General features: G+C 39.6%; 1 protein-coding gene across 13 annotated transcripts in view; it reads left to right on the forward strand.

Annotated features, from left to right (window-relative positions):
• RAPGEF2 (Rap guanine nucleotide exchange factor 2) overlaps positions 1–12,271 on the forward strand; it is a 339,240-nt gene that overhangs the window by 208,130 nt on the left and 118,839 nt on the right. For all 13 annotated transcript variants that reach the window (XR_008617729.1, XR_003680424.2, XR_003680423.2 and 10 more), the window contains one exon: positions 3,651–3,782. Coding sequence is in view for 8 of the 13 variants with exons in the window: in XM_024126687.3 (XP_023982455.1) it covers positions 3,651–3,782 (132 nt within the window). In the remaining 5 variants the exon portion in view is untranslated. The remainder of the gene's footprint in view (positions 1–3,650; positions 3,783–12,271) is intronic.

A 12,271-nucleotide genomic window follows, 5' to 3' on the forward strand; every position in this document is an offset into this window, starting at 1 on the left:
GTAATGAATTGCTGTTAAATATTGAATATATTGGTGTTGAGATCAAAATGTATAAAATATATTAATTTCCCCTTTAATTTATTTAATTATTATTTGATTTTATTCAGGGAACTACTACGTATAGCCCCAGCTTCAAAAAATTTTCTTATTGTTGAGCAGAATTTCTGTTATAAGTGGTGGCTAGAGCCGCAAGATAATTCCCAGCTCCATTTAATCTGAAATTTGATGAAACAGCATAGTGATAGTCATTTTAAAAGGCCCTGGATCAAGCGTAGAAAAGCTGGGACAAGTGAGTCTTTCGTCCTTGGCGTGTGGCCCCCTGCTTTGGTATGTTTTGCTCAGACAGTGAGTTACTGGCTCCCGGCTTTCGGCATTACCCTTTTGCCCTGAGGTTGAACGCGGTGCCTGTGCCTGTGTTTGCACCCTGCCTCCCAGTTCCCGGCTGGTTCGTTTCCCTCTGAAAGAGCCGCTTCCCTTAGGCCTGGGCTCAGGTCTCCGGGCTTAGGTCTCCAGTCTGTAGAGTGTGAGGCTGGGCCGCACCCGTGCATTTCAGGCTCTCTTCTCTCGCGGCAGACAAGCTCCACACCCCTCCCATTCCACAGCCGTGGCCGACGTGGCCTGTTGTTAGCGTTTAATCACGGGACTCTCATCCCCATCTATGGGGAAAAATGCGAAGCTTTCTCAAGCATGGCATCTATTCTCATACAAAGAGATATTTAGCTAATACTGAATTTTATATGCATTAACTTTGACATCATTTCATTGTCGGCAAAGAACACAAGTGGTGGTGGGGAGATAAAAAGCCACGTTTGAAAAACTATGTTTGAGGGAGTCCCCTGGCGGTCCAGTAGTTAGGACTTCGCCCTTCCACAGCAGGGGACCGGGGTTCGATCCCTGGTCAGGGAGCTAAGATCCTGCAGGCCGTGCAGCGTGGCCAAAAACAAACAAACAATGTTTGACTTATTTTTCTCTTGTGCATGACACCTACTACAATGACTCTTTGGGTAGTAGAATTTACATTTGGAGTTGGGGGTGTCTTATTCACCTTGATATTTCCCGTCCCTAACAGAGTGTCTGACATAGCAGATACTTAATAAGTATTTATAAAGTAGAATTGAATTCTTAAGAATGAAAGTGTTTCTTCTTTTCTCTTTACACACAGACTTCTTGGTTCTTAGCTTAACAAAGCCGCGTAATTCTGCTCTTTGTGGGTCTCAGTGAGCGTAGATGAGTAGATTGTGGAGTGTCTGTTCACGCTCCGCAGTCTGTTTAGAGCTTTAGAGCTCGAAGGCTCCTGTGTTTTCCCCCCAGGGCGTTTAGTCAGGGAAGACGACCAGTTGATGGACACTGTCCTGCGAGACTTGAGTAAATAACTGTCTGGTGAGTAAAAATTCATCAGATGGATACATCTTTATTTGACATATTCAAGTTAATTTTAAAAAATCACACTGTGTGGCACATGTCGACCTGAGTCATCTCTAAAAAAGATAGTCAGTAGAAATCAGTTTATTGTTCTGTAATTACATGTATTGACTGATGCCTTTTAAAGTCGCTGAGCTACGGAGTCTTGGTTCTTCAGTTGCCTTTTGTGGTGAGTGACTGCGTTAAATGAAACGTAGCCAAGGTGAGGAAGGGTGTTTATCCTGGTTTTGAACACATTGTTTTAATATCTGACATGTATCACTCAGCTACAAGTAAAATACAGCTTGGCAAACTTTCGTCTTCAAACTGTTCCTGAAGAAATCCTGGAAATATTTCGCTATTCTACATTGTGAATAAAATACATAAATTCTCAAACTTGGAGGTTTTCGCCTATCTATTACTTGCAGGGAAATTGTTATCTTCTCAGTTTTATCTATTTCAAAGCATCTTCAATTATCAGTTAAAAAAACATTCATAGTGAGATATACATCATTCTTGCAATGATTTCACACATTTGAATAAACATCTCACTTCTCTGAGCTACTCCAACGTGTCTTTTTATCTGTTTGTTTAGCATCTGTTTATGTGCCCCCTAATAAATTTATGTTTAAATCTTTTCTTTGTATGCTTTGTCTCCCGTGATGTTAAAAATATTATTTCTATGCAGACTATATTAAATGGTTTTTTTTTCTGAAGGGGTATAATTTTACTTTTTAAATTATTTTAATTTAATTTTTTAATTTTTTGTGCAATTTAAAGGTTGCTTTCCATTTACAATTATTACAAAATATAGGCTGTATTCCCCACATTGTACAATACATCCTTGAGCCTGTCCCATACCCAGTAGTTTGTACCTCCCTCTCCTCCACCCCCCACTGGTAACCACTAGTTTACTAGCTGTTCTCTGTCTCTGTGAGTCTGCTGCTTTTTTGTTATATTCACTAGTTCGTTATACTTTTTTAGAGTCCACATGTAGGTGGTGTCATACTACATTTGTCCTTCTCTGTCTGCCTTATTTCACCTAGCACAGTGCCTTCCGAGTCCATCCGTGTGTTAAGTACTATGAAGTGTCATAATCTGTTTATTGAGTCAGGTCTGAATGGTTGTGGGTGTCAGGAGCCTGCACCACCTCCCCTTTGGGACTTACTCTAAACTGTGAAGTGGCGTCTTGGTTTTGGAAGGGGAGGAGGGGTGAGGGTCCCAGGAGAGAAGGGGATATTGCCAAGGCAAGCTCTTACTTAAGTTTGATTTTAACAGTTAGTCTTTATTATTTATTATTCAGCAGCCAAATAGGATCAATATGCCAGCAGGAAAGAAAGATATTATCAGTGTGCAGGGTGTCAGTTAGCATGTATTTTGAAATGTCAGGTTTATGATTGGCCAGTAGTGTCTTCTAAGTGTGATGCTGTAGATACTTAGCGCGCCCTTTCTGAATTCAAAAGAATTGCTCATAACTTACGAGTGTAAGATTTTAAGGGCAGCGTTTTCTTAGCATCTCATTCACTAACTAGCACATAGTAAGAGGAAGAGGGCTCAGTAAATATTTGTTGAATGGGTGAATGTTTCCTTTTTCAGTGCATTTTCTCTGCTGTATGGGGGGTGATAGAAGCACCTGAGGGATGCTGAGGGAATCTGTTCAATAGACGCAATTTTTATTTGGAGTTTAAACGTGAACAAGTAGTATCTGTGTGTCTGTGATAGGTAAATGTTGTCCATAACCTTCTCGACTCTGCGTTCTCCGAGAACATACTTTCCTGTTTTCTCCGTAGTGCCTGTGTAGTTACTTGTATAACAATGCACTGTCTGTTCTAAGATGCTCATCTTTTTAACCTTTAAACATCAGTTGGGCATACATGAACCTCAAATCTGTTTTCTTATTTAAGCTGTCTGTTGCCACAAAGTTGCATTTTGCTGGCTAACACATAGCAGGAGACTAATTTGCTCATTGGTATATAATTTGAAAGTTGTAGCTCATTGGATTCCGTGCTCTTAGCCGCCAAACCCACCTATTTCAGCATTGAATTTAGTATGATTTAAGGCTCATTGCATGCCCATAAACTTTACAAATTCATTTTGTGATTTTTGGTAAATAGGACAGTATTTAGTCATGGTGAATTTAAAAAATGAAGGACCTCTCCTGGCGTGGAGTAGAGTGTGACACAGTTTGTAGATGCCTTCCTGGAGCTCTTGGTTCCAGCTGTAACTCATTTTCTCCTGTCCTTCCCCAGCTTCCTGCAGATTTCACAAAGCTACACCTCACCGACAGCCTCCACCCACAGGTGACTCACGTCTCCTCCAGCCACTCAGGATGTAGCATCACCAGTGATTCTGGAAGCAGCAGTCTTTCTGACATCTACCAGGTAGGAAGGTGTTTTCCTTGCCATTTGCTTCATTTTCATATATTCTGAGGAGTTCTGTGATTTTTCATGGATAGAATCTTAAAGGTAAATATATGTGTGTATGTTATATGTGCACACATGGACATAAAATGTTAATGTTTATGCTTCACACAGACATGTAGTATGCTGTATGTTTGTTTTAGGAAGTCAAACTACAGTCTAAGTGCATTTGCCTCTGCTCTTACCAGTTACCAGAATTTTAAATGGAGTGGTTACAATGGAAGTGTTTCACCGGACTGTAAATATTTTATTAATTTGCCTGTAGGTGTACCAGGTTGATGAGCTTTCTTGAACGCAGTTGTAGGGAAACTTCAGAATTGTGCTTCCATGCTACGTTTTTCTTAATAAAGCCTTGGGTGTGACAAAAGGAAGAGTTTATTAAGATTCGATCACTGAATTGTTTTTCTTGCATTATTTTTATTACCTGTAGACTTACTTATATGTTTCAAATAAATTCTTATGATAATGATGGATAGAAAAGAAACTAGAATTATGGAATTTCAAAAATGTTTTAAAAGCAAAATAATTTTAATTGTTAAGGAATAGTTCATTGGCTTAGAAGATGCAAATTTAGGAAAAGTGACTGAAATATGCAAAAAAAGGTCTTTTTTTTTGTTACAGCTAATATGGGATTTCGATGGTTTCAAACAAAAAGAATGTAGTACTTTACAAAGTATAATTCTTGGCTCCTTAGGAATCGTGATATGAGATGGCCATAAAAGAACCTTTCTCTAACAGTATTTACAGTGTTTCAGGATCATTGATATATTCAGGCAGTGCTCAGTTTCTATTTTTTTTTTTAAATTACTAAAAGTATCTAAACAGTTAGAATACCATCAGGGCAAAACATGTCTGTTTAAGTCCTAAATTTAGTAGATCTTAGAAAGTTAATTTTCTTTTCAGGAGGCATTAGGTACCCACTTTTCTGTAATTCAGAGGTGTTGTGGAGAGCTTACTGGCTAATAAGTGATAGCCACAAATGCAATTTTTTTGCAGGTTCTTAGCTGATTAAGAACTTTTTGTATTATTTTGCAAAAAGAAACATAATCATCTGACTCTTTAAAGTAACTTTTCAAGTTTCTACTTTGAGGCGTTAAATTGTAATTAAATCTTTAGGAAGTAGTCCCATTTTCAAATGTTAGAGGACGAAAAGGTGGTGGATCAGGGTAAAATTATCCCCCCCGCCTTGTATAATGCCTGTTTTTAGAGGTTGAGTTTTTTGAACATTTATTCAAGAGTATCCCTTATAATAGAACAATGAACAGTAGAAGTAAAAGTTGTGCTTTAGCTTATGTTAATTGAAACATCACGATAGAGCCTTTGTCTTCTACACTTTGAGATGATCACGCGCTTTAAAGATCTGTAGTAGGAACACAGCTTGGGGTTCTGGCAGTTACCCCTGCTGTTCTTCGGGTGTAATTCCAGGCTGAATGGAGCCTCCTAGAAGGTAAATTTGTAATAAGAAAGAAGCGAGTCGTTCGTATACTTTATGGAGGCGTATTCTGAGGGGAACTTCAGCTCTATGTGGTATTGCCTTGGGTAGGCTGGCGAAGGGTGTGAGGAGATTCTGGGCGGCACTTTGGCTGTCCCCAGCCCCCATCAGGGTGCTGAGGATCCAGACCGTGGTGAGAACTCCACCTAGTTCTACGGGGGTTGGAGTTTGCAGCCTGCAGTCCGGCTTTATCTTGGGGCGTAGTTGGAAAAGAGGACCCCTGCGTATTTTGATTCATTTTAGTTGAGTTTCACAGCTGTTCATTTCAAACTTGATGACAGGCATGTAGCCTGGTAAGTTTGTATCCTTCCTAAGGAAAAATCCATAGATGTAACTATTTGGTTACTGACTGTATGACTCACATTGACCAGAGATCCCCTATTGTCTTTAAATCAGATATTCTAAAGGTGAGAAGAAATCTTCCAGATGCGCCTGGTTTGGCGACCAGTCTTGTGTTTGAATCCTCTACTCTCTTCCTGTCAGTCGGGTTGATTCCTGAGCGGCTCCAGTGTTGGGCAGCTGTCTCCCATGGCCACCCTTTTCTTGTGCACCCAGTTCTGACTTGGGAGGAAGCTGTCACGTTGGAGCGAGTATAAATGCTCAGGAGATGGATACAAAGAGGTTGGCGTGGAATGCCATGTGCCGGCGAGAAAAAGTTAGAATAATTTTTCTGAGAGGGTTGGAGGAGAGGAATTCAAGAGCAAAGTGGAATCACTAGCTTATTTAAGAAAAGAAACCTCCTCTCTTTTAACAGGGACATACGATGGTGGATTTGGAGTGGGGGGTTTGGGAGCTGTGGGAGTTTCTGCCTGGTGTCTCCGAGTTCCTTCTTTCAGAGTGAGAGGGTTGGCAGGTTTAGAGTCTCAAGGAGAGACACATTTTGAAATCATAGTTTCGGAGAGCAGGGGAGCAAATTGACCAGAGCATCGGAGGCTCACCTGGGTAGGTGCCCTCAAGTACAGAGTGATTTTCCTCTGCCCTGGTAAGTAGTTTTCTCCACAGTGAGCACAAAGAAAGCAAAGACTTGGCTTCCCCCGGCACGGACTCTTTATTCAAGGAGTGTAGTGGAAAGACAGACAGAGCAGCGCAGCACGCCAGGCTCCTTGTAACGCAGGGCTTTGTTTTTGCAGGCCTCCTGTCCAGAACGTTCTCTCCTTTTCGGCCTTCATTTCTAAGGACCGCGTTCTCAGAGAGTTCTTCCCTTCTTACCCTTTGAAGCGCAGGTCCTACATGTTGGTCCCTTCCCTGGCTGGTCTTTTAGACTTTAATTGAAGTGATTGTCACTTTCTAAGTTATGTCTGTCCCCCAGCATGACTGCTTCAGGAGGCAGGGACTCCTCTGTCCTGTCTTTGTCTTCTCTCTAGAGCCTGGAATAGGGCCAGGAAATCGTAGGCCTTCAGGAAAGACGTGCGGAAGGAATGGGATTGTAGTGTTAGACTAGGGACCAGAAGCTGGAGTGTGAGAGCCAGGCACGAAGCTCAGGGAACCTGGAAGACTGAGGGTCACGCTTGTGTTGAAAAGGGGCTGCCTTGGAAGGCAGTGAACGCAAGCTGAAAAGTAGGAGGTTACTGGTGACAGAAAGCAGAATGCCTAAGATGGTGACATGAGACAATGCAATTTCCAGTCACGGTAAGGTCCTGGCTAAATGGTGTGATTATCAGAGCAGTGACTTAGGTGGACTGGAAATAACTGTACGAAAATAGGCAGATTGATGGAACAGAGTTCAAGCAAAACGAAATCCATGTGTAAAGATGTAACATGTAATAGCGGAAACCTCAAATCAGTGAAGTGATGGATTATTCAATAAATGGTCTTTGGGGGAGGGGGGCCCACTTTAATGACCATACTTCATATCATAATTAAGATTAAATTCCAGATAAACTAAAGAGTTAGCAAACTCTTTTTTCTTTTTTGAAAAGTATTTATTTATTTACTTACTTACTTACTTACTTGACTTACTTACGGCTCTCCGCAGGGCATGTGGGATCTTAGTTCCCCAACCAGGGATCGAACCTGAGCCCACAGCAGTGAAAGTGCCGAGTCCTAACTACTGGACCACCAGGGGATTCCCAAGAGTTAGCAAACTCTTCATGGTGTAATGAATGATCAAAACTTTTAATAATTAAAAGAGCAATTGAGACAAAGATTTAAAGTCAGACTTTTAACTCGCTTATGCAAATTATAAGAAAAATACTTCACTCATAGCATAACAATATTCAAAGGACAAGAGTAGGTAATTTGCAGAAGAGAACATGCACGTGTCTATACCTTAAATAAATATTTAAAACATAAGTAATTGAGTATATGAGGATTTAAATATGAAACTATTTTTCCTATCAAATTAGCACAGACTTTCTTACTTATAATAAATATTTATAGATAGGCATTTTTACACCTGTTAGGATTGTAACTTTTGGAAAGAAACCTAGCAATTTACATTAAAAGCTTTAAAGAATTGTTCTTCTCTTTTAGGTAAGTCCTATATTGAAATTAAAAAAAGATTCCTAGTGTAATACTGGAAGAGCATAAATTATGATACACAAACTGGACTTCATGCAAGCATTATACTTATTTCCAAATATATGTTCAGACTTTCTGCATATATGTGGCTCTGTCTGCAGGGCCTGCTCTTCACTATGTTGTCTCGGTTCAGTTAGCATCAGCGTTAGCCTTCAACATAAATTTCTAGCCTGAATTTATATCAGGGTCTGACTCAGGTGCTGTGTGGGTTACATATGTATGTTTGAAATTCTGCACAAAGTTTGTTTCAAGATTACTTACTAAGCAACCCTCCTAAACATGGGGATATGTGTGGCTGTGGGATATTTAATAAGCAAAAAGTTTTTTCCTAAATGATTTTTAAGTACTTAATGATAAACGTGTAGTAGTTACATTGTTTTTTTTTTAATTAACACTTCACTAGCGCTTTACGGCATTTAATATTTCCTCAGTTTCTTCATTTAGTTGATATCCTTAAAAATGCCAAATAAACTGGTTTTAAGAACTGTATTCATAATAACAAACTATTTTTAGTCCCTTTTTATTTAAATAAATCATAGAGCTTTCAGCATTGATCTGAGACTATTAATAGTTTTTTTGAGAATATTACTATTTAGGTGTAATGTGTACCTAAATCTATGTTATGTTATATATGTGGAAGGTAAATTAATTTAGGACAGGAGTTATTTGCCTAAATGACATTGTTCTATACCTTTTATTTATTTATCTATTTACTTATTTTTGCGGTGTGCGGGCCTCTCACCGCCGTGGCCTCTCCCGTCGCGGAGCACGGGCTCCGGACGCGCAGGCGCAGCGGCCACGGCTCACGGGCCCAGCCGCTCCGCGGCACGTGGGATCCTCCCGGACCGGGGCGCGAACCCGCGTCCCCTGCATCGGCAGGCGGATTCTCAACCACTGCGCCACCAGGGAAGCACTATTTATTTATTTTTTATTGAAGTATGGTTAATTTACAATATTGTGTTAGTTTCAAGTGTACAGCAATGTGATTCAGTTATATATGTATATTCTTTTTGAGGTTCTTTTCCATTATAGGTTATCACAAAATACTGAGTATAGTTCCCTGTGCTATACAGTAGGTCCTTGTTATCTATTTTATATATAATAATGTGTGTATGTTAATCCCAAATTACCCACATACCTTTTAAATATGAAGTGTGTGCATATCTTTATTTAGAATGAAAGGGTTTAAAGACTAGCATTATCTCAGTAATATTGTACTTTGGAGGAAGCTAGAAAGTAGCAAGTGTTTTATGTTTATATACAAATGTAAATTTTATGTTTTATGACTTAGCAAAGCAAGACACATTTTATTACTTTCTATATTTTAACTATTTTTTTTATGAAGACCGTCTGTTTGGAAAACTGGGTGAAGTATTATAGTGCAAAGCATTTAGTAGTTTGTGTTGGTTGGACCCGATTTTGAGTCCTGGCACAATTACTAGGTTTTGTTTTGTTTTGAACAATTTATTTAGTTTCCCTTCGTGTTTTCTCATCTGTAAAATAGTGATAATAATCCTAATTTGCTGAATTGATATGAAGATTATTATGTACTAAAAGCATCAAATGTAGCGCTAGATACACAGTAGTCATTCAGTATAGGATCACTGTTTTTATAATTGTCATGTGAGCCATTTAGCCAGAACTTAATGGGTGCAGTTAGCCTGAGGGAAATTTTTACCGTGTGTAAGGGGTTGGGATATTTAACAGAGTGTTGGGGGTTTTTTTTGGCAAATTCTGCCGGTGTAAATTGTGTGCAAGGCTCATTGCTGGGGTAAAGGGGTGCCGGCACAGAGGTGGAAACGTGTCCCCTTGAGGAAGGGACTTTGATGTGGCCTGTAACTGGCTTTCTTTTCCCTTATTCGATCCAAGAACAATCCTGTGAATGGTGAAATGTAACTCCAGCTTCCTGGTGACAAAACCGGGTCTACAGAGGATCAGCGACTTTGTTAAAGTCACTTGATGAATGCTAGAGCTGAGATTTGAACCACTAAACCTCTGCTTTGTCTGTTCATTCAGCGGATGTAAATCCAGTGAGTCCCAGGTTCCGGGCACTCAAGCTTAGCCCTCTCCCCACCCGCCGTAGACCAGTCAGCGCTCACTAAACCTTGGACTCCACTCAGTCTCCAAGGCTCTCATTGTTCGCGAGATTAGTAGATTCCCAAAAGCTTGTTCATTGAGTTCTATTTAAGATGTATTATTGAAAGGAATTCTGTAGTATTTTAAAATAAAAATGGGTATTTTATTTTATTTTGAATTTTATTTTATTTTTTTACTACAGCAGGTTCGTATTAGTTATCTGTTTTATACCTATTCGTGTTTATATGTCAGTCGCAACCTCCCAGTTCACACCGCCCCCTGCCTTCCCCCCTTGTTGTCCATACGTTTGTTCTCTACATCTGTGTCTCTAAAACATGGGTATTTATTTTAAATAAAAATAATCTTCTAAGTTACTGGTTTCATAAATGTTATTTTATGAATAGTTTTTTAAGCAATGGAATACACATAACAGGAATAGAAAACAACTAATTATTTACACAGATGGGGTGGTGGGTTTAGTTTTGGAGAGATTAATCCAACTCACATTGGAAAATCTTTTTGTTCTATTTAAGACTTAAATATCATTCATTTAAATGATAGGAATGATTTCTTTGGGATGGTGTAAAATATATCTTTCATCTCTTACCATATGTCAGATGTTTAAAAGTTAAGAAAAACCTTAAGTTATATAGCTGTCTTACTTAAAAGTGTTTTGTTCTTATTTTTATCTTCAGTAGTGCCTCTTCACTCTAGGCTAATATTAAAGAATATGGATATAGAGGACTGATTGTATCTTTGAAAATATAAGGTGATGAATAATAATCTTTGATGTTAAGGTGAAAATGTACTCATAGCAACCATTAGCAAACTGTCACATTTGCAGGCTTTAGAAATAAGGCGGTGATAACAATAATACTGGCCTGGTTTCCCTGCTCACAGCCTTGGCGTACCGTATCACATCCACTGCTGTTTCAGTGTCATTCTGGAATCCAGAGACCATGTAAGTTAGAGACATGAGCAGATACACACTGCTGCGTATAACATAGGTAACAACAAGGTCCTACTGTAGAGCACAGGGAACTGTACTCAACATCCTGTAATAAACCATCATGGAAAAGAATATGAAAAAGAATATGCACGTATATGTATAACTGAATCACTTTGCTGTCCACCAGAAACTAACACAACATTGTAAATCAACTAGACTTCGGTTTTTTAAAAAATCGTAAATTAGAGGTGCGCTGCCCAGTGTGTCACAACTAACTGATTCTCTGGCCTTGGCTGCGAGACCTTGTTGCTCTCCCGCCTGGAGCATCTCTGCTCACCCTGGTCCTACCCAAGCAGCAGTATTCACTAAGGCCACTGCTGAAAGAGCGTTTGTAGAGGTTAGACTTTCCGTTTTCACTCATTCTGTCTTCATTAGATATTCTGTCTTCAATTATTTTCCCCATAGGTTTTTCTTATAATGTGTGATAATTCTTATAATGTATGGTATAATGTACGTTCAGGAGATCGTATGTAAGGAACTGAAATGTGATTAAAATTCTTTTTGTTAAACTTCAGAAAATATTAACACATACTTGTTTTGCTTCAAAATGTAGAATTAAATATTCTATGATATAAACCAAGACTTCAGAAAGCTGAGACTTTGTTGGTAGGAAGATAATACGGGACTTCCCTGGTGGTCCAGTGGGTAAGGCTCCACGCTCCCAACGCAGGGGGCCCAGGTTCAATCCCTGGTCAGGGAACTAGATCCTGCAGGCGTGCCGCCACTGGGAGTTTGCATGTCGCACCTAAGAAGTCCACATGCTGCAGCGAAGATCCCACATGCTGCCACTAAGACCCGGAGCGGCCAAAACAAACAAACAAACAAGTAAATATATGTGTTCTTAAAAAAAAAGAAAGAAAGAAAATAATAGAATTTATTCTTTAAACAATTGATTTGAACTAAATGATGGAGAAAGTATAGATCCTTCTGTAAGCTGCAGTCACGTGTTAAGTATCTCTTACAAAGAGGCAGATTAGGTTGTAGTTATGACTCTGGAGCTGGAATTCCTGGCTCCGTTCTTGATTCCACAATTACCAGCAACATGATCTTGGAGAAATAATCTCTTTTTACCTATATGTTTGGAGAATAGTAGAAGTCAGTGACTTACTTCATAGGATGGTTGAAGGGTTCAACAAGTTAATACATGAGAAGTACTTAGAGCGGAGTTCCTGGCACATTGTCAGTATTTGGTGTTGGCTTTCTGTTATTCGGTTCAGCATTTTTTTTTTTTTTTTTTTTTTTTTTTTTGTGGTATGCGGGCCTTCCTCTGCTGTGTCCTCTCCCGTTGCGGAGCACAGGCTCCGGACGCGCAGGCCCAGCGGCCATGGCTCACGGGCCCAGCCGCTCTGCGGC

This window comes from Physeter macrocephalus, chromosome 7 (assembly GCF_002837175.3).
Source record: "Physeter macrocephalus isolate SW-GA chromosome 7, ASM283717v5, whole genome shotgun sequence".
Classification (NCBI taxonomy): Eukaryota; Metazoa; Chordata; class Mammalia; order Artiodactyla; family Physeteridae; genus Physeter; species Physeter macrocephalus.